Source organism: Paramormyrops kingsleyae, chromosome 15, assembly GCF_048594095.1.
Source record: "Paramormyrops kingsleyae isolate MSU_618 chromosome 15, PKINGS_0.4, whole genome shotgun sequence".
Taxonomy (NCBI): Eukaryota; Metazoa; Chordata; class Actinopteri; order Osteoglossiformes; family Mormyridae; genus Paramormyrops; species Paramormyrops kingsleyae.
Genome location: NC_132811.1, coordinates 15,140,062 through 15,167,022, shown reverse-complemented (window position 1 = coordinate 15,167,022; position 26,961 = coordinate 15,140,062). Strand labels below are relative to the sequence as shown.

General features: G+C 40.7%; 1 protein-coding gene across 1 annotated transcript in view; it reads left to right on the top strand.

Annotated features, from left to right (window-relative positions):
• Positions 1 to 26,961, top strand: part of LOC111840145 (receptor-type tyrosine-protein phosphatase C-like) — a 60,053-nt gene that overhangs the window by 13,110 nt on the left and 19,982 nt on the right. The window contains exons 3-5 of the mRNA XM_072699423.1: positions 9,670 to 9,738; positions 26,397 to 26,417; positions 26,697 to 26,927. Coding sequence (XP_072555524.1) covers positions 9,670 to 9,738; positions 26,397 to 26,417; positions 26,697 to 26,927 — 321 coding nt within the window. The remainder of the gene's footprint in view (positions 1 to 9,669; positions 9,739 to 26,396; positions 26,418 to 26,696; positions 26,928 to 26,961) is intronic.

Here is a 26,961-nt window from a genome sequence, read left to right as displayed (position 1 = left end):
AAAAGCCATCAGTATTTACAACAAAATTGACTGCCATGACCACCAGGGCCCTTTGCATGCATATGCAGTGTGAGTTGACCACCAGGGCCCACTGCATGCATATGCAGTGTGAGCTGACCACCAGGGCCCACTGCATGTGCAGTGTGAGCTGACCACCAGGGCCCTCTGAATGTGTAGTGTGAGCTGACCACCAGGGCCCTCTGAATGTTCAGTGTGAGCTGACCACCAGGGCCCTCTGAATGTGCAGTGTGAGCTGACCACCAGAGCCCTCCTCATATGCAGCGTGAGCTGACAACCAGGGCCCACTGCATGTGCAGTGTGAGTTGACCACCAGGGCCCTGTGCACATGCAATGACATTAAAGTTTAAACTAATCTAATCATAGCTCACTAGTTAACATTACAACATGGAAATGCATTTTTCTGTAGCCTTTAACTATTCCAGTAAACATGGTGAGTATAGAAGAGCCTAGCTACTGTAGCTCATCTAAGTAGTAGGCAAAGTGCATCTATCAATAAATACTCAGGGAAAAGAAAAAATATTATTCTTTTGGTCTTCCATACTATCAATCCTAGCTTGCTTTAGCTAATGTAGCCACCTAGCGGTGGCAATGATTTAGGTGTCTTTGCCCCAGTGCAACTGTGAAACGAACAGCACAATCTCCACGTTAATAAGCTTATGTGTGCAGTATTGCATTGCTCTACGGAAGGGGTCAGTAAATAGTGATATTGCCTTTCAATGAAATTAGCTGCACCTTCTTATATTTTTAGATGGTGAAAGATACATCCTACAGATGCACTGGGACACATCATCCATGATGTTTCCTGGGTTCATAGGGTGTTTCAGGTCCCACAGTATCATTCACCCTCACCCAGGTGACTCAGCCGGGGTCGATCAAGCCCCGACTTTTGTCCCAGCGGCATTAATCCACGGCTCACCCCTCTTGATTCAGAGCCACCTGGAAGCTCATTCTGCTGCCTCTGTCGCAGTCCTGATGGCTGTCCTGAGTGGCTCACTCATGCCTGGCAGGGTGTAGACTCTGTAGAGAGAGCGGCTGGCAAAGCCTATTCAGCCTCCTTCCACTAGATGGCACTGTGCTTTCCACCCAGTATCTGGCACTACTCCAGAAGCCCCTGGTACTTGACCAGCTTCCTCTCAAAAGCCTTTTCTATACAATCTTCTCAGGGCACTGTGTGGGACCAGCAAGCAGACACAGGGGCACAGAATGTGTTACTAACCAAAAACTTTACTGAAAATCCAAAAATCATCAAAATACAAAAGAATATCCAACAAAGGAAAATCCTGGGCCAAATAAAATGAGGTCAACCAAACAGAATGAAACCAAAATTAAAGCATAACATAACCCAACCTACACTGAACATAACTGACCTAACAAATAACACACTGGGGAAACATATATACTGGGTGATCAATCCAGCAACACACACAAGGGGGGAACACTACCATAACATTTACACCTACATGCCAATAACGCCATAAACCCCATAACATATTTAGCCCATCAAATTATACAAACAATTTTATAAAGAATAACTGAATCAAAAAATGTTAACAAAAATATAACAAACAACTATGCCAAAACCCAACTCCCCATCCCCCTACTGTGGCCACCTGTTGGTACCACCGATGGGAATTTAAAGGGAATCATGACAATCTAGGCTGTTTGCCCGTCGGACCAAAAAAAATGTATGCACCACTTCCAGTTGTTTCACTCCAGGTAACTGCAACATTGTGTGGCCATCTCAGGCCATCACAGGCACCATCAATTCTATCAGTGTAAGCTGTTTTGAAGCCTGACAGAATGACAATGTCTGGTCGCAGTGATGTTGCCATGATACTGTATGTGCCGGAAACTTAAGTTGCTTGCCTAGATCTACCATAATCTGCCAGTCCTGTGCAGAGGAAAGTAAGCCTGCAGTGGCTCTTGGTTGTGGTTTCAACTGCTGTCCTGCCTTGACAAATGTTATCTGCTTCCTGGGGGGGGCTGCTTCTTGTAATGACTGAGGAGACACTCAGCAACTGCCTTCAGCGCCTGGTCATGGCGTCACCGGTAGCGACCCTCCCTTAGGGCCTTCAGACAGCCTCTTGGGACATGTACGAGTGTCCCTCTATGATATAACCTGTTAATTTCACATGTGTACAAATTTGTTTTTTAAACACATAACAGTACAACGGCCACAAAGAAGAGGTGTAGATGCTCTAAGTTGTTTGGTGTGAGGAGAAAATAGTACATGACATCAAAGGACATGTGTCAAATGAAAATGTGATTTGGGATATATCTGCTAAATTAGTAGATTTATGCCTGACTATGCCAATTAGTATCTCTGTATAACAACACAATGTATATGTCATTTGTGTCAGAAGTTGCACAAGCAACGTGTGTAAAAGTGTTAAGGCAACTTGGGATATCTGCAGTGTGAAACAGCATTGGAAATATAAGCTGTAAGCATATCGGTATCACACTGCGGGAGAAATAAGCACCATGTATCATAATATCGATTTATTACCCCACCCCTAATGCTTTTAATGTAATATCATAGTTAGTTTTGCAGTTTCTCCAACTAAAATAAGCCAAGTTGCAGTGTGTGTTGCCACTCAGTCCGACTGAGGCAGGCGTGTTCCAGTGAAGTCATGTCAATGCGTACCCTATATACAGACAACTGGCTTTAAATGAGACTTATTAGGGCATGTTTCATTGGTCACATTGGAATAAACAATGTAAAGACTTTGCAGTGTGTCATAAGTAAGCTATTATTTTATCTACATATTGTTTTTTCTTCATTAATTTGATGACTTATTCATTTTAACTACAAAGTGAGTGAATGATCAATTCAGTAGTTTATGAAGATTTTTCAGTAGGTAAGGTAACTTCAGTGTGATGTAGGAATTCAGAAAATGGATGAATACATGACATTTAATGAAAATGTTTGTTAATTGTTAATGAAGATGTTTGTCTGATCCTGCTATGATTCAGTTGTGTTGTAGCTATTGTAGTCTACTTATGAGCTGTGGCTGAATAATAATTTTTAAATATGACATAGAAATATGATTTTAGAGGCCTAAATAATATACATAAAAAATAACATTTATTTCCACAAATCAGCTATTATGTAATAAAGCAATTTGTAGCATAACAGTATGTGTTGGATGAAATATGTAAATGTAGTCAATCAATAATTTTTCTCATCAGCAAATTTGCACATTGAATTTGCTGCTGTAAAAACATAGCAAGGAACATTATGAATTTTCGTAATGTTAAATGTTTCATTTGTAGTGCAAAACAACGATATACATCAAGTTCTCTGGAATTGTGGCTCAGGAAGAAGTGTTGAAATAGTGATCTCTGCTTCCCAAGCTTGCTGCTATGGCAACCTGGTGATGCCATATAGGTAAACCAAAGTTACTAACCACTATTATCAACAGTGGCGTGCACAGACATTTTGGGGGGCAAGTGCTCCAGGGGGAAAAAAGGGCACTTTTTGCATATGTGGAAAACCTTTTCTTTTTATAATAAAAAAAACGCACAGGTTAAATGCAATTTGACTTTTATTTCAAAACATTCTCTAAAAATAGACCAAAATGTATGAGAACGAATAAGACTGACTGTGGTCATTACAAGAACAGGGCAGAATGGTCGTTTTCACAGGCAATTGGGAACTGCCTATTTTTCCTTTAGCAAATTAATGTGTTAATGTTGCCAATATGTTACACCAAAAAAAATTAACATGTCTAACCAGTGCTTCTCAAAACTTTTAACATGCACCCCCAACACCGTACCCTTCAAACTACCAATAACAACGTCACTGTTCTGTCACAATCAGGTCACAACACAGTGCGTAAATGTCTGCGAGCATCACTGAGTCAGTAACAACCAGTTAGGCTAAAGACTGCATCTTTAGACAGTTGGACGGTGTTCTAACTTTCTCACAGGAGACACCTACTAAAGACAGTCAAAGACATTAATTTCAATCTTACCAAAGTAGGACAGTAGTTGACGTTAGTTATGGAAAGGCTAATCCACAAAAACGGAGAAACGTCCATAATTCTATTATTCATAATCATGTCAAGGTTTTAGGTTTTTCTGCAGTTCCATCTCTAAAAAGTGTGATGTCTTCCCGTCACTGACTTCAGTTTGAAAACTTTGTATTTATTCACAGATTTCCGTGAGATCATCCTAAAATTTGTAACGAAAAATGGGCTCAAAAGAGCCCTCTGCCTAACGGCATGTAGCCTATAGCATAACGTGATATTTTCAATAGTGTATGCAAAAAGGTCGGAATTGATGGAGAGTGGGGTTGCCTAAATGGTTTAGGTTACATTTTAAATGTGTCGTTTTTTTGTTTATCCATATGGATGGATGGAGGGGGCAAGCTGGCAAAGTTTGTCATGTGCAGTTTCTGACAGGCTACTTCACAACAAAACAATTGCAGGTTGGTCTTAGAGGGCAAACAGAATAATTTCACTCGATTCATGGGTTACCTGACTGGTTGGGAAGGGAAAGAGCTGCCGTGTTGTCCGCCGTGGCTCCCAGTCGCTATAGTTAGCCTACTATGCCTACTCCAAGTAGTCCTATGTCATGCCGCTGCTACACGCCTCACAACAAATGAACTGCAAGCATGTTCACGTGACACGGTGACAGTGAAAAAGCGACAGGGTTCGGGTGTCTTTGAAGAAGGGGCACAAATCAAGCCATTATTTTCACACCTTTTTAAATCGCGCAGCTTTAAAAAAAAATAAAAATCACGTCTTTCAAAAGGGCACTTTTTTGGACTGAGGGCAAAAGGGCAAGTGCTTCAGCACCACCTCGTCTCTATCTGTGCACGCCAGTGATTATCAACATTTTCAATTTCAGCTCTGAACATAAGGAGTTGAAAGTCAATGTAAAATATTCAAAAGCGTGTATGAATGTGTGTATGAATGTGTGTATGAATGTGTGCACATGATCCTTTTGTAACCTGTTTCCTTTTTAGAGGTTCTGACTCCAGCATTTATTTGAGGATGATTTGCCTTTAATTGTATACACACACTTGTAAATGTATACATATATCAACTTTGCCTATTTCTTCACTGTCTAAGCAGTGTTTAAACGCATAAAGACAGAGCGAGGTCCTTAAAAATATCCCTCCAACTTACAATCTTTGTAGAGATAAAAAGGAGGAAAATCTTTCCCCAGTCATCTCTCAGTTAACAAGTTTTATGAGGAGTGTGGTACTTGTTTATCCAAATAGTGTATTATGAGATTGTACAGTAACATTATTTAGGTTTTGTTGGCGCAGGATAGGGAGACACACACTACCAACAAATATATTTTAATGGGGATCTTTGTTATCTGCGAGACCACTAAGAGGGTCTAGTCGGTTTCCTTCACAACGTATAAAAATAAATAAAAGAATACAGAAAAGGAACAGAAATAACATACACAATGTTATTTGGTTTTAATTTGGCAAAAACGTATTTCTCCCCTTACACTCTGGAAATATCAAACAAATATTTAAATAAATAACACACTCGAGGTGCAAAATAAAAATACTCTCTATGCTCCTAAAGTAGTACAAAATGAATGGCAGTGGTGACAAACTTAGCTAACCCCGCAACTAACTTCTGTAGGTTCTCAATCCTCTGGATGACTCAGTAAAAAAAAAGTTATCTGCAGCTACTCAGCACCCAACGGTCACGTACACACAGCAATCCCAATGAGCTTTGCAAAGCTCATTCCTGTACTACAAAGTGACGTCACTGTAGTCCTTCTCTCCCAAAGGAGCATACACCTCAAACACCACACAACTATTTACACGTGTTCATCCAATCAGACATGACCCGACTACATAGGTTATATTTATTTAGCAAACAGGGTCAGACAATCCCTGGAGCAATTAGGGTAAAGGGCTTTGCTGAAGGGCCTGACAGTGAAACCGCTCTGTTAACCATGGGATTCGAACTGACGACCATCATAACCCAGTGAGCTGGGGGTGCCTGAATACCTGCTACATTTTGCCCATTTGATCACTGACTTTGGAATTTCTTTAGGATCCCCCCCAACCCCTCCAGCTGCAAATTTTACGAAGAGGGACCCCCCCCAGAAGAGTACTCGCTGCCCAAAAAGAGTTTACACAGAAAATCACCACAAAATAAGGAAGGAGCTACCAAACAAGCAAGAAATCTAGCTAGTCTAATCTCGCGACTTCATTGGTGTGTAAGCATGTGTTACTGCTGCAACCACTTTCAGCTCCAGATCAAACAATTACTGCTCAGCTGTTACCATACAGTCCTATGCAGGGTCACAGGAGTCTGGAGCCTATCTCAGGAGCTACAGACGCAAGGCAGGGAATAACCCAGGACAGGGCGCCAACCAGTGCTGGTTAGTTAATATGGGGCGCTGGGGTACCGCCCTCTAGAAATATCTACAGAAGGAAGTATAGTTAAATATGTTACACATAAATGAATTAGATAATGTCAAATAATTATGAAATATGCTTTGTTTACTCGTACAGTGCACCTGGTAGTTAGTCGGCATTCACTAATAATTGGTTACAAATTGTATTTGGCTAATTTCTGTTCAAATACACATACTTCCTGCTGAAGGGCGCCGGCCAAAAGAGAGTCTGTGCAAGTCCTTCAGCTTTTGGCCAACAGGTGACCTGAGGCTGCTCTCTAATTGGTTTTTCAGATTCTTCACAGGATGCAGCTCTCTGTACCCCAGACACTCCCACTTTTATTTACAACGAATTGGAATCGTCACTGTCATTCATGGGCGGAGTTTGGGGGGGGGGCGTGTCTATGCCAGTCAGAAAAGAGAGGACATCTGTATTAGGAAAATTGTGTTCTAACTGGTTACTAGCAGGTATTATGCATCGATTTAGCAGTTGTTTGTTTAGATTAGCTGTTTGAATGCAGTTGTTCACCATCAAGGCTCAGTAAATCAGTGGTGTTGTGAGTTATAACTGTGTGCTTTGCTGGCACTTTGTACCTTTGCATAAACAATTTATAGCTGCCGTAAAGGTCAGAGGTGCCCAATCTTTTTTTATAATAAGAGCTACTTTTGCAAAAAATACCAAATCGTGATGGTATATTTTGCTGCCGACCGTCCTCAGAAATATTTTGCCAATCATGATCAATTGATTGCCCTCCAATGATGTAAAGAATTATCTGTTAATCATCCTGCGATCTACCCGACCCCTGGACTGACCAGATTTCTAAATTCAGCAGTTGTCTAGTGATCGTGTGTTCTTTTTAGATTTTAGATTTTTTTTTTCCCGCAAGTTATGATAAACTACTTCACTTTTTGTCTCCCCCCAAAATTGTGCCCCCTTCCCCAAATATTTATATCAGCATTTTAGTAGCCACCTGAAATTATGTCATCATGTAGCATGACAGTGTTACGATGTAACTAATAGGAAACTTACCAGAAAGGGAGGCAGGGAGAACAAATAATGAAACTTATAGACAGTATAAATGGATGGACATTCTGCTGTTACAGGTTCTTCTGTTTGTGTGTCTCTCAATCCGAGATGTAAGACAGTATGAATGGATGGAAATTCTGCTGTTACAATTTCTTCTGTCTGTGTGTCTTTCACTCTGACTTGTAGACAGTATAAATGGATGGACATTCTGCTGTTACAGTTTCTTCTGTCTGTGTGTCTTTCACTCTGACTTGTAAGACAGTCAGTTTATTTTTCTGTTTCCGGATTTCAAAATGATTTCGGGTAGGTGGCACAGTTTGGCAGCCTGTATCCTGGGTAGGATAAAGAGGAAAACCCAAAGGTCTGTGAAAAATATTAGACAGATGTTAGGTTTCAACAGACAGTTTAATCATATTTTTCTATTCTTCATCAGATCTACTCCATCTCATAATGTAGCTAAGTGTCTGTATAGTTTTATGTAGTGTTGATATTGTATAATATAGTATTGTATAATATGAGTATTTACTCATTTGCTTGCAACCATTATAAAGCTGCTGAATCTGTGGTAGATGGCTCTCCTTCACTACATTCTATGGCTTTGTTGGTTCATTTTAGGCAAAAGCACAAAATCTGCAATCATAAAGAGTAAAATGACACCTTGAGAAACATTATAAGTATTGGGACACCTGCCTTTACACACACGTGAACTTCAATGACATCCCATTCTTAATATACAGGCTTTAATATGAAGTTAGCTCACCCTTTGCAGCTATAACAGCTTCACCTCTTCTGGAAAGGCTGTCCACAAGATTTAGGAGTGTGTTTATGGGAATTTTGACCATTCTTATAGGAGAGCATTTGTGAAGTCAGGCACTGTTGTTGGACGAGAAGGCCTGGCTTGCAGTCCCTACTCTATCTACTCTATCGGGTTGGGGTCAGGGCTCTGTGCAGGCCAGTCATGTTCCTCCACACCAGACTCACTCATCCATGTCCTTATGGACCTTGCTTTGTGCACTGGTGCACAGTCATGTTGAAACAGGAAGGGGCCATCCCCAAACTGTTCCCACAAGGTTGGGAGCATGAAATTGTCCAAAATGGCTTCAAATGCTGCAGCATTAAGAATTCCTTTCACTGGCACTAAGGGGCCAAGCCCAACCCCTGAAAAACAACCACAACCCCACACCACAATCCCCCCTCCACTAAACTCTACACTTGGCACAATACAGTCAGGGAAGAACTGTTCTCCTGGGAACCACCAAACCCAGACTTGTTCATCGGATTGCCAGACAGAGAAGTGTGATTCGTCACTCCAGAGAACACGTCTCTACTGCTCTAGAGTCCACCACTGCATCCGACCCTTTGCATTGCACTTGATGATATAAAGCTTGGATGCAGCTGCTCGGCCATGGAAACCCATTCCATGAAGTTCTCTACACACTGTTCTTAAGCTAATCTGAAGGCCACATGAAGTTTGGAGGCTTGTAGCTATTGATTCTGCAGACAGTTGGCGAGTCAGCATGCATTGTCCCCACTCTGTGATTTTACATGGCCTACCACTTCCTGGCTGAGTTGCTGTTGTTCCCAATTGCTTCCACTTTGTTATAATACCACTAACAGTTGACTGTGGAACATTTAGTAGCGAGGGAATTTCACAAATGGACTTATTGCACAGGTGGCATCCTATCACGGTACCACGCTTGAATTCACTGAGCTCCTGAGAGAGACCCATTCTTTCGCAAATGTTTGTAGAAGCAGTCTGCATGTCTAGGCGCTTGATTTTATACAGCCGTGGCTATTGGAGAGATGAGGAGAACCTGAATTCAATGACTTGGAGGGGTGTACCAGTACTTTTGACAATATAGTGTATGTTATATTGGTTACATCAATTTTAAACAGTCTGAGCTAGACAAAAAATAAAGGTTGTCTGGATCTGACAAAACATCAAAAACTTACATGAATATTCACTTTTCAACTATAAAACACACACATTTATGTAAAATAATTTTTAAATAATATAAATAGATAAGGGATCCATTCCATTTAAAAATTCTTTTTAGAAATTTGAAAGCACCTTTCTTTAAAAAAAAATATATTCAAGAACAAGGTTATTTTCATACCATCCAGTAAGGCGGAGTGATGGTGAAGTGAAGAGCCTGTGATCGGGGCCAGATTATTAAATGTGAATTTACATGCATTGTCTTCGATGCTCCACAGCATCTCACTGCATTCATTGGTCTGTTTATCCACAGCCAACCCAGAAGTAAAATCCACACCCGCCCCCAACAACCCAACCAAACAACCATCTGGTGAGGCTGTCGGTAATGTATCACTGTGTTATTGAACAATATTGCTTAGGAGAAAAATACATACTCTGATATTCAATTGTTTATTGTGCTCTATATGCATGGTTGTGTAAAATTGTGGGTCTTCAGTTAAAGAATCTGAAACGTCAGCTCCATAGTACCTGCTTTTTAGCACTATCAACCATTACATGGAGATTGTGCCATAAGTGATTATAATGTGATCATTCTTACACACCACCTGCTCGGTCTCACACTGCACGCACTGGATTTGGTTGCTCAGCCATCTCCATTACTCCAAACTCACCTGCATCCACTCCTGCATCCTCTCCTGGCAGTGTCAGTAGTGTCCTTTCTCACGGTAAATTTTCACTGTGTAATTGAATTAACTTTTTTGTCAGTATTCAGTCCACAGGATCACATTATGATGTGTTATTTCCAGCCCAAAATCTCAGCTCTATAACATTTGTTATTTTACACTGTCAACCATAACTTTCAGCCAGTAACAAGTGAAAGATGCTCTGTCCTCCATGCTCCACTGCTCTTACTCACACTGCATTCATTGGTTTCGGTTTCTTAGCAGCCAAAGCCGCAGCATCAACCTCACCTGCATTCACTGCATCCTTATCTGGCAAAGATACCGCTGCTGGAGGTAATATTTCATGGCATTGCATGGAATTACTTTTTTAGTAAATATCTGCATAACTCCATCCTCACCCACATGCACTCTCATCCCCACCTGTCACTAATGTGGCTTCACAAAGTAAAATCTCATTGCAGTGTTGAACAACATTTTTATCCAAATGTGAGGTAGTTTTGGATATATATTTGGAGTTTGCAGTGTGTAGGATCATCGTATCCTCTGCCCGAAATCTCAGCCCTACAGCAGATCCATAATTGAAATCTGCTCACCTAAAAAATATCAAATCTTCTATATCATACTAATGTCAACAGTAACACTGAAATTGTGCCATAAGTGATAATAATGTGATCATTCTTCCATGCCCCCGGCTCAGTCTCACACTGCACACATTGGATATGGTTTTTTGGTGAAAACCATCTCCATGACAGAATTCTTACCCGCACACACCTTTGCATTCTTAAATGACAATGTGACTAAAGTCAGTTTGTGTCATTGAACAATATTTTATCTTGGATGCCTAGAATTTTATTTTATTTAGGCGTTGAGAGAATTCATTATGATGAAATATTCTAGCATCTTCAGTCCAAAATCGCAGCCGCATAACAGCCATACCACAGCATCGTCAACCATAACTCTCTGGCTATACTAAGTCAATCACAACATCCCCTTTCTTCCACGCTCCCCTGCTCGGTCTCACACTGCACGCACTGGATTTGGTTGCTCAGCCATCTCCACAACTTCATCCTCATCTGTATCCATTCTCCCATCCTCATCTGTCACTAATATGGCTTCTAAAGGTAAACTCTCGTTGTTTTATTGAACAACATTTTACTTTAAATGTCCTGATATATTGTTTTTATACTTTGGCATTGAGGGCATTAAGTATGTGTAAATATTATAGTATCTTCAGTCCACAATCTCAGCTACATAACAGCCGTTTCATAGCACTGTCATCCATAACTCTCAGACGAAGCTTAGACAAGGACAACATGCTCTGTCCTCCATATTCTGTTAACAGTCAGTTTGACAAAAGCATTCTTACCTGCAAACACCTCTGCATCCACACTTAAAAAGGTCGCTAATGACATTCTGCAAAGGAATATTTCAGGCTTTTGGTGAACTGTATTTATTGCAGGCTATGCTGGGTTTGATTTTGAATATTGAGAATTTTAAGCATGTAGCATTATATTTTACAAAGCCATGCTCACTCTGAAACAATCAGCTTCCTGACACCTGTTTTGTTGTGTAATCAGTCATACAGTCAGACCATTCAAAGGAATCACAATATGCTTTTTCTTGCACGCTCCCCGGCACTGTCTTACACTGCACGCACTGGATTTGGTTGCTCAGCCATCTCCATTACTCCAAATTCACCTGCATCCACTCCTGCATCCTCTCCTGGCAGTGTCAGTAGTGTCCTTTCTGACGGTAAATTTTCACTGTGTAATTGAATAAATTTTTTTGTCAGTATTCAGTCCACAGGATCATATTATGATGTGTTATCTCCCGCCCAAAATCTCAGCTCTATAACATTTGTTGTTTTACACTGTCAACCATAACTTTCAGCCTGTGACAAGTGAAAGATGCTCTGTCCTCCATGCTCCACTGCTCTTACTCACACTGCATTCATTGGTTTCGGTTTCATAGCAGACAAAGCGGCAGCATCAACCTCACCTGCACTCACTGCATCCTCATCTGTCAAAGATACCGCTGCTGGAGGTAATATTTCATGGCATTGCATGGAATTACTTTTTTAGTGAATATCTGCATAACTCCATCCTCACCCGCATGCAGTCTCTCATCCCCACCTGTCACTAATGTGGCTTCACAAAGTAAAATCTCATTGCAGTGTTGAAGAACGTTTTAAAGAAATGTGAGGTAGTTTTGGATACATGGTTGCAGTTTGCAGTGAACAGGATCATCGTATCCTCTGCCCCAAATCTCAGCCCTACAGCAGATCCATAATTGAAATCTGCTCACCTAAAAAAGATCAAATCTTCTATATTATACTAATGTCAACAGTAACACTGAAATTGTGCCATAAGTGATAATAATGTGATCATTCTTCCATGCCCCCGGCTCTGTCTCACACTGCACACATTGGATATGGTTTTTTGGTGAAAACCATCTCCACGACAGAATTCTTACCCGCACACACCTTTGCATTCTTAAATGACAATGTGACTAAAGTCAGTTTGTGTCATTAAACAATATTTTATCTTAGATGCCTAGAATTTTATTTTATTTAGGCGTTGAGAGAATTCATTATGATGAAATATTCTAGCATCTTCAGTCCAAAATCGCAGCCGCATAACAGCCATACCACAGCATCGTCAACCATAACTCTCTGGCTATACTAAGTCAATCACAACATCCCCTTTCTTCCACGCTCCCCTGCTCGGTCTCACACTGCACGCACTGGATTTGGTTGCTCAGCCATCTCCACAACTTCATCCTCATCTGTATCCATTCTCCCATCCTCATCTGTCACTAATATGGCTTCTAAAGGTAAACTCTCGTTGTTTTATTGAACAACATTTTACTTTAAATGTCCTGATATATTGTTTTTATACTTTGGCATTGAGGGCATTAAGTATGTGTAAATATTATAGTATCTTCAGTCCACAATCTCAGCTACATTACAGCCGTTTCATAGCACTGTCATCCATAACTCTCAGACGAAGCTTAGACAAGGACAACATGCTCCGTCCTCCATATTCTGTTAACAGTCAGTTTGACAAAAGCATTCTTACCTGCAAACACCTCTGCATCCACACTTAAAAAGGTCACTAATGACATTCTGCAAAGGAATATTTCAGGCTTTTGGTGAACTGTATTTATTGCAGACTATGCTGGGTTTGATTTTGAATATTGAGAATTTTAAGCATGTAGCATTATATTTTACAAAGCCATGCTCACTCTGAAACAATCAGCTTCCTGACACCTGTTTTGTTGTGTAATCAGTGATACAGTCAGACCATTCAAAGGAATCACAATATGCTCTTTCTTGCACGCTCCCCGGCACTGTCTTACACTGCATGCACTGGATTTGGTTGCTCAGCCATCTCCATTACTCCAAACTCACCTGCATCCACACCTGCATCCTCTCCTGGCAGTGTCAGTAGTGTCCTTTCTCACGGTAAATTTTCACTGTGTAATTGAATTAATTTTTTTGTCAGTATTCAGTCCACAGGATCATATTATGGTGTGTTATCTCCCGCCCAAAATCTCAGCTCTATAACATTTGTTGTTTTACACTGTCAACCATAACTTTCAGCCTGTAATAAGTGAAAGATGCTCTGTCTTCCATGCTCCACTGCTCTTACTCACACTGCATTTATTGGTTTCGTTTTCTTAGCAGACAAAGCGGCAGCATCATCCTCACCTGCACTCATTACATCCTCATCTGGCAAAGATAACGCTGCTGGAGGTAATATTTCATGGCACTGAATGGAATTACTTTTTTAGTGAATATCTGCATAACTCCATCCTCACCCGCATGCAGTCTCTCATCCCCACCTGTCACTAATGTGGCTTCACAAGGTAAACTCTCATTGCAGTGTTGAACAACATTTTTATCCAAATGTGAGGTAGTTTTGGATATATAGTTGCAGTTTGCAGTGTGTAGGATCATCGTATCCTCTGCCCCAAATCTCAGCCCTACACCAGATCCATATTTGAAATTTGCTCACCTAAAAAAGATCAAATCTTCTATATTATACTAATGTCAACAGCAACACTGAAATTGTGCCATAAGTGATAATAATGTGATCATTCTTCCATGCCCCCGGCTCTGTCTCACAGTGCATACATTGGATATGGTTTTTTGGTGAAAACCATCTCCACGACAGAATTCTTACCCGCACACACCTTTGCATTCTTAAATGACAATGTGACTAAAGTCAGTTTGTGTCATTGAACAATGTTTTATCTTAGATGCCTAGAATTTTATTTTATTTAGGTGTTGAGAGAATTCATTATGATGAAATATTCTAGCATCTTCAGTCCAAATCGAAGCCGCATAACAGCCATACCACAGCATCGTCAACCATAACTCTCTGGCTATACTAAGTCAATCACAACATCCCCTTTCTTCCACGCTGCCCTGCTCGGGCTCACACTGCATGCACTGGATTTGGTTGCTCAGCCATCTCCACAACTTCATCCTCATCTGTATCCATTCTCCCATCCTCATCTGTCACTAATATGGCTTCTAAAGGTAAACTCTCGTTGTTTTAATGAACAACATTTTACTTTAAATCTCTTGATATATTGTTTTTATACTTTGGCATTGAGGGCATTAAGTATGTGTAAATATTATAGTATCTTCAGTCCACAATCTCAGCTACATAACAGCCTTTTTATAGCACTGTCATCCATAACTCTCAGACGACGCTTAGACAAGGACAACATGCTCTGTCCTCCATATTCTGTTAACAGTCAGTTTGACAAAAGCATTCTTACCTGCAAACACCTCTGCATCCACACTTAAAAAGGTCACTAATGACATTCTGCAAAGGAATATTTCAGGCTTTTGGTGAACTGTATTTATTGCAGGCTATGCTGGGTTTGATTTTGAATATTGAGAATTTTAAGCATGTAGCATTATATTTTACAAAGCCATGCTCACTCTGAAACAATCAGCTTCCTGACACCTGTTTTGTTGTGTAATCAGTCATACAGTCAGACCATTCAAAGGAATCACAATATGCTCTTTCTTGCACGCTCCCCTGCTCGGTCTCACACTGCACGCACTGGATTTGGTTGCTCAGCCATCTCCATTACTCCAAACTCACCTGCATCCACTCCTGCATCCTCTCCTGGCAGTGTCAGTACTGTCCTTTCTCACGGTAAATTTTCACTGTGTAATTGAATTAATTTTTTTGTCAGTATTCAGTCCACAGGATCATATTATGATGTGTTATCTCCCGCCCAAAATCTCAGCTCTATAACATTTGTTGTTTTACACTGTCAACCATAACTTTCAGCCTGTGACAAGTGAAAGATGCTCTGTCCTCCATGCTCCACTGCTCTTACTCACACTGCATTCATTGGTTTCGGTTTCATAGCAGACAAAGCGGCAGCATCAACCTCACCTGCACTCACTGCATCCTCATCTGTCAAAGATACCGCTGCTGGAGGTAATATTTCATGGCATTGCATGGAATTACTTTTTTAGTGAATATCTGCATAACTCCATCCTCACCCGCATGCAGTCTCTCATCCCCACCTGTCACTAATGTGGCTTCACAAAGTAAAATCTCATTGCAGTGTTGAAGAACGTTTTAAAGAAATGTGAGGTAGTTTTGGATACATGGTTGCAGTTTGCAGTGAACAGGATCATCGTATCCTCTGCCCCAAATCTCAGCCCTACAGCAGATCCATAATTGAAATCTGCTCACCTAAAAAAGATCAAATCTTCTATATTATACTAATGTCAACAGTAACCCTGAAATTGTGCCATAAGTGATAATAATGTGATCATTCTTCCATGCCCCCGGCTCTGTCTCACACTGCACACATTGGATATGGTTTTTTGGTGAAAACCATCTCCACGACAGAATTCTTACCCGCACACACCTTTGCATTCTTAAATGACAATGTGACTAAAGTCAGTTTGTGTCATTAAACAATATTTTATCTTAGATGCCTAGAATTTTATTTTATTTAGGCGTTGAGAGAATTCATTATGATGAAATATTCTAGCATCTTCAGTCCAAAATCGCAGCCGCATAACAGCCATACCACAGCATCGTCAACCATAACTCTCTGGCTATACTAAGTCAATCACAACATCCCCTTTCTTCCACGCTCCCCTGCTCGGTCTCACACTGCACGCACTGGATTTGGTTGCTCAGCCATCTCCACAACTTCATCCTCATCTGTATCCATTCTCCCATCCTCATCTGTCACTAATATGGCTTCTAAAGGTAAACTCTCGTTGTTTTATTGAACAACATTTTACTTTAAATGTCCTGATATATTGTTTTTATACTTTGGCATTGAGGGCATTAAGTATGTGTAAATATTATAGTATCTTCAGTCCACAATCTCAGCTACATTACAGCCGTTTCATAGCACTGTCATCCATAACTCTCAGACGAAGCTTAGACAAGGACAACATGCTCCGTCCTCCATATTCTGTTAACAGTCAGTTTGACAAAAGCATTCTTACCTGCAAACACCTCTGCATCCACACTTAAAAAGGTCACTAATGACATTCTGCAAAGGAATATTTCAGGCTTTTGGTGAACTGTATTTATTGCAGACTATGCTGGGTTTGATTTTGAATATTGAGAATTTTAAGCATGTAGCATTATATTTTACAAAGCCATGCTCACTCTGAAACAATCAGCTTCCTGACACCTGTTTTGTTGTGTAATCAGTGATACAGTCAGACCATTCAAAGGAATCACAATATGCTCTTTCTTGCACGCTCCCCGGCACTGTCTTACACTGCATGCACTGGATTTGGTTGCTCAGCCATCTCCATTACTCCAAACTCACCTGCATCCACACCTGCATCCTCTCCTGGCAGTGTCAGTAGTGTCCTTTCTCACGGTAAATTTTCACTGTGTAATTGAATTAATTTTTTTGTCAGTATTCAGTCCACAGGATCATATTATGGTGTGTTATCTCCCGCCCAAAATCTCAGCTCTATAACATTTGTTGTTTTACACTGTCAACCATAACTTTCAGCCTGTAATAAGTGAAAGATGCTCTGTCTTCCATGCTCCACTGCTCTTACTCACACTGCATTTATTGGTTTCGTTTTCTTAGCAGACAAAGCGGCAGCATCATCCTCACCTGCACTCATTACATCCTCATCTGGCAAAGATAACGCTGCTGGAGGTAATATTTCATGGCACTGAATGGAATTACTTTTTTAGTGAATATCTGCATAACTCCATCCTCACTCGCATGCAGTCTCTCATCCCCACCTGTCACTAATGTGGCTTCACAAGGTAAACTCTCATTGCAGTGTTGAACAACATTTTTATCCAAATGTGAGGTAGTTTTGGATATATAGTTGCAGTTTGCAGTGTGTAGGATCATCGTATCCTCTGCCCCAAATCTCAGCCCTACACCAGATCCATATTTGAAATTTGCTCACCTAAAAAAGATCAAATCTTCTATATTATACTAATGTCAACAGCAACACTGAAATTGTGCCATAAGTGATAATAATGTGATCATTCTTCCATGCCCCCGGCTCTGTCTCACAGTGCATACATTGGATATGGTTTTTTGGTGAAAACCATCTCCACGACAGAATTCTTACCCGCACACACCTTTGCATTCTTAAATGACAATGTGACTAAAGTCAGTTTGTGTCATTGAACAATGTTTTATCTTAGATGCCTAGAATTTTATTTTATTTAGGTGTTGAGAGAATTCATTATGATGAAATATTCTAGCATCTTCAGTCCAAATCGAAGCCGCATAACAGCCATACCACAGCATCGTCAACCATAACTCTCTGGCTATACTAAGTCAATCACAACATCCCCTTTCTTCCACGCTGCCCTGCTCGGGCTCACACTGCATGCACTGGATTTGGTTGCTCAGCCATCTCCACAACTTCATCCTCATCTGTATCCATTCTCCCATCCTCATCTGTCACTAATATGGCTTCTAAAGGTAAACTCTCGTTGTTTTAATGAACAACATTTTACTTTAAATCTCTTGATATATTGTTTTTATACTTTGGCATTGAGGGCATTAAGTATGTGTAAATATTATAGTATCTTCAGTCCACAATCTCAGCTACATAACAGCCTTTTTATAGCACTGTCATCCATAACTCTCAGACGACGCTTAGACAAGGACAACATGCTCTGTCCTCCATATTCTGTTAACAGTCAGTTTGACAAAAGCATTCTTACCTGCAAACACCTCTGCATCCACACTTAAAAAGGTCACTAATGACATTCTGCAAAGGAATATTTCAGGCTTTTGGTGAACTGTATTTATTGCAGGCTATGCTGGGTTTGATTTTGAATATTGAGAATTTTAAGCATGTAGCATTATATTTTACAAAGCCATGCTCACTCTGAAACAATCAGCTTCCTGACACCTGTTTTGTTGTGTAATCAGTCATACAGTCAGACCATTCAAAGGAATCACAATATGCTCTTTCTTGCACGCTCCCCTGCTCGGTCTCACACTGCACGCACTGGATTTGGTTGCTCAGCCATCTCCATTACTCCAAACTCACCTGCATCCACTCCTGCATCCTCTCCTGGCAGTGTCAGTACTGTCCTTTCTCACGGTAAATTTTCACTGTGTAATTGAATTAATTTTTTTGTCAGTATTCAGTCCACAGGATCATATTATGATGTGTTATCTCCCGCCCAAAATCTCAGCTCTATAACATTTGTTGTTTTACACTGTCAACCATAACTTTCAGCCTGTGACAAGTGAAAGATGCTCTGTCCTCCATGCTCCACTGCTCTTACTCACACTGCATTCATTGGTTTCGGTTTCATAGCAGACAAAGCGGCAGCATCAACCTCACCTGCACTCACTGCATCCTCATCTGTCAAAGATACCGCTGCTGGAGGTAATATTTCATGGCATTGCATGGAATTACTTTTTTAGTGAATATCTGCATAACTCCATCCTCACCCGCATGCAGTCTCTCATCCCCACCTGTCACTAATGTGGCTTCACAAAGTAAAATCTCATTGCAGTGTTGAAGAACGTTTTAAAGAAATGTGAGGTAGTTTTGGATACATGGTTGCAGTTTGCAGTGAACAGGATCATCGTATCCTCTGCCCCAAATCTCAGCCCTACAGCAGATCCATAATTGAAATCTGCTCACCTAAAAAAGATCAAATCTTCTATATTATACTAATGTCAACAGTAACCCTGAAATTGTGCCATAAGTGATAATAATGTGATCATTCTTCCATGCCCCCGGCTCTGTCTCACACTGCACACATTGGATATGGTTTTTTGGTGAAAACCATCTCCACGACAGAATTCTTACCCGCACACACCTTTGCATTCTTAAATGACAATGTGACTAAAGTCAGTTTGTGTCATTAAACAATATTTTATCTTAGATGCCTAGAATTTTATTTTATTTAGGCGTTGAGAGAATTCATTATGATGAAATATTCTAGCATCTTCAGTCCAAAATCGCAGCCGCATAACAGCCATACCACAGCATCGTCAACCATAACTCTCTGGCTATACTAAGTCAATCACAACATCCCCTTTCTTCCACGCTCCCCTGCTCGGTCTCACACTGCACGCACTGGATTTGGTTGCTCAGCCATCTCCACAACTTCATCCTCATCTGTATCCATTCTCCCATCCTCATCTGTCACTAATATGGCTTCTAAAGGTAAACTCTCGTTGTTTTATTGAACAACATTTTACTTTAAATGTCCTGATATATTGTTTTTATACTTTGGCATTGAGGGCATTAAGTATGTGTAAATATTATAGTATCTTCAGTCCACAATCTCAGCTACATTACAGCCGTTTCATAGCACTGTCATCCATAACTCTCAGACGAAGCTTAGACAAGGACAACATGCTCCGTCCTCCATATTCTGTTAACAGTCAGTTTGACAAAAGCATTCTTACCTGCAAACACCTCTGCATCCACACTTAAAAAGGTCACTAATGACATTCTGCAAAGGAATATTTCAGGCTTTTGGTGAACTGTATTTATTGCAGACTATGCTGGGTTTGATTTTGAATATTGAGAATTTTAAGCATGTAGCATTATATTTTACAAAGCCATGCTCACTCTGAAACAATCAGCTTCCTGACACCTGTTTTGTTGTGTAATCAGTGATACAGTCAGACCATTCAAAGGAATCACAATATGCTCTTTCTTGCACGCTCCCCGGCACTGTCTTACACTGCATGCACTGGATTTGGTTGCTCAGCCATCTCCATTACTCCAAACTCACCTGCATCCACACCTGCATCCTCTCCTGGCAGTGTCAGTAGTGTCCTTTCTCACGGTAAATTTTCACTGTGTAATTGAATTAATTTTTTTGTCAGTATTCAGTCCACAGGATCATATTATGGTGTGTTATCTCCCGCCCAAAATCTCAGCTCTATAACATTTGTTGTTTTACACTGTCAACCATAACTTTCAGCCTGTAATAAGTGAAAGATGCTCTGTCTTCCATGCTCCACTGCTCTTACTCACACTGCATTTATTGGTTTCGTTTTCTTAGCAGACAAAGCGGCAGCATCATCCTCACCTGCACTCATTACATCCTCATCTGGCAAAGATAACGCTGCTGGAGGTAATATTTCATGGCACTGAATGGAATTACTTTTTTAGTGAATATCTGCATAACTCCATCCTCACCCGCATGCAGTCTCTCATCCCCACCTGTCACTAATGTGGCTTCACAAGGTAAACTCTCATTGCAGTGTTGAACAACATTTTTATCCAAATGTGAGGTAGTTTTGGATATATAGTTGCAGTTTGCAGTGTGTAGGATCATCGTATCCTCTGCCCCAAATCTCAGCCCTACACCAGATCCATATTTGAAATTTGCTCACCTAAAAAAGATCAAATCTTCTATATTATACTAATGTCAACAGCAACACTGAAATTGTGCCATAAGTGATAATAATGTGATCATTCTTCCATGCCCCCGGCTCTGTCTCACAGTGCATACATTGGATATGGTTTTTTGGTGAAAACCATCTCCACGACAGAATTCTTACCCGCACACACCTTTGCATTCTTAAATGACAATGTGACTAAAGTCAGTTTGTGTCATTGAACAATGTTTTATCTTAGATGCCTAGAATTTTATTTTATTTAGGTGTTGAGAGAATTCATTATGATGAAATATTCTAGCATCTTCAGTCCAAATCGAAGCCGCATAACAGCCATACCACAGCATCGTCAACCATAACTCTCTGGCTATACTAAGTCAATCACAACATCCCCTTTCTTCCACGCTGCCCTGCTCGGGCTCACACTGCATGCACTGGATTTGGTTGCTCAGCCATCTCCACAACTTCATCCTCATCTGTATCCATTCTCCCATCCTCATCTGTCACTAATATGGCTTCTAAAGGTAAACTCTCGTTGTTTTAATGAACAACATTTTACTTTAAATCTCTTGATATATTGTTTTTATACTTTGGCATTGAGGGCATTAAGTATGTGTAAATATTATAGTATCTTCAGTCCACAATCTCAGCTACATAACAGCCTTTTTATAGCACTGTCATCCATAACTCTCAGACGACGCTTAGACAAGGACAACATGCTCTGTCCTCCATATTCTGTTAACAGTCAGTTTGACAAAAGCATTCTTACCTGCAAACACCTCTGCATCCACACTTAAAAAGGTCACTAATGACATTCTGCAAAGGAATATTTCAGGCTTTTGGTGAACTGTATTTATTGCAGGCTATGCTGGGTTTGATTTTGAATATTGAGAATTTTAAGCATGTAGCATTATATTTTACAAAGCCATGCTCACTCTGAAACAATCAGCTTCCTGACACCTGTTTTGTTGTGTAATCAGTCATACAGTCAGACCATTCAAAGGAATCACAATATGCTCTTTCTTGCACGCTCCCCTGCTCGGTCTCACACTGCACGCACTGGATTTGGTTGCTCAGCCATCTCCATTACTCCAAACTCACCTGCATCCACTCCTGCATCCTCTCCTGGCAGTGTCAGTACTGTCCTTTCTCACGGTAAATTTTCACTGTGTAATTGAATTAATTTTTTTGTCAGTATTCAGTCCACAGGATCATATTATGATGTGTTATCTCCCGCCCAAAATCACAGCTCTATAACATTTGTTGTTTTACACTGTCAACCATAACTTTCAGCCTGTGACAAGTGAAAGATGCTCTGTCCTCCATGTTCCACTGCTCTTACTCATACTGCATTCATTGGTTTCGGTTTCATAGCAGACAAAGCCGCAGCATCAACCTCACCTGCATTCACTGCATCCTTATCTGGCAAAGATACAGCTGCTGGAGGTAATATTTCATGGCACTGCATGGAATTACTTTTTTAGTGAATATCTGCATAACTCCATCCTCACCCGCATGCACTCTCATCCCCACCTGTCACTAATGTGGCTTTACAAGGTAAACTCTCATTGCAGTGTTGAACAACATTTTTATCCAAACGTGAGGTAGTTTTGGATATATATTTGGAGTTTGCAGTGTGTAGGATCATCGTATCCTCTGCCCCAAATCTCAGCCCTACAGCAGATCCATAATTGAAATCTGCTCACCTAAAAAAGATCAAATCTTCTATATCATACTAATGTCAACAGTAACACTGAAATTGTGCCATAAGTGATAATAATGTGATCATTCTTCCATGCCCCCGGCTCTGTCTCACACTGTACACATTGGATATGGTTTTTTGGTGAAAACCATCTCCACGACAGAATTCTTACCCGCACACACCTTTGCATTCTTAAATGACAATGTGACTAAAGTCAGTTTGTGTCATTGAACAATGTTTTATCTTAGATGCCTAGAATTTTATTTTATTTAGGTGTTGAGAGAATTCATTATGATGAAATATTCTAGCATCTTCAGTCCAAATCGAAGCCGCATAACAGCCATACCACAGCATCGTCAACCATAACTCTCTGGCTATACTAAGTCAATCACAACATCCCCTTTCTTCCACGCTGCCCTGCTCGGGCTCACACTGCATGCACTGGATTTGGTTGCTCAGCCATCTCCACAACTTCATCCTCATCTGTATCCATTCTCCCATCCTCATCTGTCACTAATATGGCTTCTAAAGGTAAACTCTCGTTGTTTTAATGAACAACATTTTACTTTAAATCTCTTGATATATTGTTTTTATACTTTGGCATTGAGGGCATTAAGTATGTGTAAATATTATAGTATCTTCAGTCCACAATCTCAGCTACATAACAGCCTTTTTATAGCACTGTCATCCATAACTCTCAGATGAAGCTTAGACAAGGACAACATGCTCTGTCCTCCATATTCTGTTAACAGTCAGTTTGACAAAAGCATTCTTACCTGCAAACACCTCTGCATCCACACTTAAAAAGGTCACTAATGACATTCTGCAAAGGAATATTTCAGGCTTTTGGTGAACTGTATTTATTGTAGGCTATGCTGGGTTTGATTTTGAATATTGAGAATTTTAAGCATGTAGCATTATATTTTACAAAGCCATGCTCACTCTGAAACAATCAGCTTCCTCACACCTGTTTTGTTGTGTAATCAGTCATACAGTCAGACCATTCAAAGGAATCACAATATGCTCTTTCTTGCACGCTCCCCTGCTCGGTCTCACACTGCACGCACTGGATTTGGTTGCTCAGCCATCTCCATTACTCCAAACTCACCTGCATCCACTCCTGCATCCTCTCCTGGCAGTGTCAGTACTGTCCTTTCTCACGGTAAATTTTCACTGTGTAATTGAATTAATTTTTTTGTCAGTATTCAGTCCACAGGATCATATTATGATGTGTTATCTCCCGCCCAAAATCACAGCTCTATAACATTTGTTGTTTTACACTGTCAACCATAACTTTCAGCCTGTGACAAGTGAAAGATGCTCTGTCCTCCATGTTCCACTGCTCTTACTCATACTGCATTCATTGGTTTCGGTTTCATAGCAGACAAAGCCGCAGCATCAACCTCACCTGCATTCACTGCATCCTTATCTGGCAAAGATACAGCTGCTGGAGGTAATATTTCATGGCACTGCATGGAATTACTTTTTTAGTGAATATCTGCATAACTCCATCCTCACCCGCATGCACTCTCACCCCACCTGTCACTAATGTGGCTTTACAAGGTAAACTCTCATTGCAGTGTTGAACAACATTTTTTTCCAAACGTGAGGTAGTTTTGGATATATATTTGGAGTTTGCAGTGTGTAGGATCATCGTATCCTCTGCCCCAAATCTCAGCCCTACAGCAGATCCATAGTTGAAATCTGCTCACCTAAAAAAGATCAAATCTTCTATATCATACTAATGTCAACAGTAACACTGAAATTGTGCCATAAGTGATAATAATGTGATCATTCTTCCATGCCCCCGGCTCTGTCTCACACTGTACACATTGGATATGGTTTTTTGGTGAAAACCATCTCCACGACAGAATTCTTACCCGCACACACCTTTGCATTCTTAAATGACAATGTGACTAAAGTCAGTTTGTGTCATTGAACAGTATTTTATCTTAGATGCCTAGAATTTTATTTTATTTAGGCGTTGAGAGAATTCATTATGATGAAATATTCTAGCATCTTCAGTCCAAAATCGCAGCCGCATAACAGCCATACCACAGCATCGTCAACCATAACTCTCTGGCTATACTAAGTCAATCACAACATCCCCTTTCTTCCACGCTCCCCTGCTCGGTCTCACACTGCACGCACTGGATTTGGTTGCTCAGCCATCTCCATTACTCCAAACTCACCTGCATCCACTCCTGCATCCTCTCCTGGCAGTGTCAGTACTGTCCTTTCTCACGGTAAATTTTCACTGTGTAATTGAATTAATTTTTTTGTCAGTATTCAGTCCACAGGATCATATTATGATGTGTTATCTCCCACCCAAAATCTCAGCTCTATAACATTTGTTGTTTTACACTGTCAACCGTAACTTTCAGTCTGTAACAAGTGAAAGATGCTCTGTCCTCCATGCTCCACTGCTCTTACTCACACTGCATTTATTGGTTTGGGTTTCTTGGCAGCCAACTCCACAGTATCACCTGCATCCACTCTCTCATCCCCACCTGTCACTAATACGACTTCTCAAGGTAAACTCTCATTGTATTAATGAATGCAACTTCCTTCCATATGTTTTGTGTTTTCTCATATTTACAGATTTGGATTTTCAATAGGCCAAATTATATTAGAATTGCACATCAACAGCCCTGTCAGCCAAAATGTTCACACTGCGCTACACGCAGTAATAACATGATCCTTCTTCAGTGCTCCATTGAATCACTTTTATAGTGAATATAGCAGCATCCTTTCCTGAACCCACCTGCACAAGTTTTCCCTAATCGTTGAAATCTTGCTAGAGTCTCAGAAGACAATACATGTCCAGTTGAAGTGATTATACAGGCATGTGCAGCTGAAAGTTAGTCTTTACTGGAGTATGCAGGGAATTAGTCCATTAATATCACTGTCACTGTTAGACACAGGTCAGACATCCTCACTTCCACACACCTCTCCCTCTCCAGCCTCCAGTACCTTTCTCACTGCTGCACAGTGATACCTGTTAAACCAACATATTTGTTCTGCTTTTGGATTTAATGTAAAGATCTTGCATCAGATTTGATGTATCTTCTTAATTTCCAGGAGGGAAAACCTCTGTCAAACTTTCAAGCCCCTCAAGCACAGGCACCTCTAACGTTGCACGCAGCACTTCCACACCTGCACTCACTGCAGAAAGCAGCACCTTTGTGGTCACTTCTCAGACTATAGGTTGGGGTTCTCTCTGCAGAGGATGCCTCTCTCTCTAAGGGAGTCCTATAGGTTGGGGTTCTCTCTGCAGAGGATGCCGCTCTCTCTAAGGGGGCCCTATAGGTTGGGGTTCTATCTGCAGAGGATGCCCCTCTCTCTAAGGGGGTCCTAAAGGTTGGGGTTCTCTCTGCAGAGGATGCCTCTCTCTCTAAGGGGGTCCTATAGGTTGGGGTTCTCTCTGCAGAGGATGCCTCTCTCTCTAAGGGGGTCCTATAGGTTGGGGTTCTCTCTGCAGAGGATGCCTCTCTCTCTAATGGGGTCCTATAGGTTGGGGTTCTCTCTGCAGAGGATGCCTCTCTCTCTAAGGGGGTCCTATAGGTTGGGGTTCTCTCTGCAGAGGATGCCTCTCTCTCTAAGGGGGTCCTATGGGTTGGGGTTCTCTCTTCAGAGGATGCCTCTCTCTCTAAGGGGGTCCTATAGGTTTGGGTTCTCTCTGCAGAGGGTGCCTCTCTCTCTAAGGGGGTCCTTCTGCATTTCTGTGTAAATTTATTATCCTTCATTCTTTTGTTCCCAAATGACTTCTGATTGTGCTCTTTTCTTCACCAGGCTCTACACAGGAATCCTGTGGTGAGTTTCAGATGACCAATTCAACGTGGTCTCTGAACAATAACTATGTTGCTCTTATTAAATTTCAAAAGATCTTTTAAAATAAAAGGAGGAAAATAACTTTCAAAAAGTTTGGTATTCATCAACATTTATCCTGTTTCTACATGCTTGCTGCTTCATATATTAGAGTTTAGATTGTTATACATCATTATTGCTTGCTTTGATTTCATGTATGACCAGGTTTGTATTTCCACTTGATATGCATCTCTCAAACTTTTGAATTTTATTTCTGTAATACAGGAAACTTCTCAGTTAGTGAGACCCAATATGGCATCTCAGTTACGGTAGACAATGGTCAGTCAAGTATTCTAACATTTGAAGATGAGGATCGTGAAAAGTACAGACTGGAATTCCAAAACAAAGTGAAGATTTCACTGAAGCCCTGTACAACCTACAGTAACATAAGCGTAACTCAAGGATCCTGCATCTCAAAATCAAATTCATCAAGATCCATCAAAACCAAAGATATTGGTAAGCCCAATATTCAGTTCTGTATGCTATAATC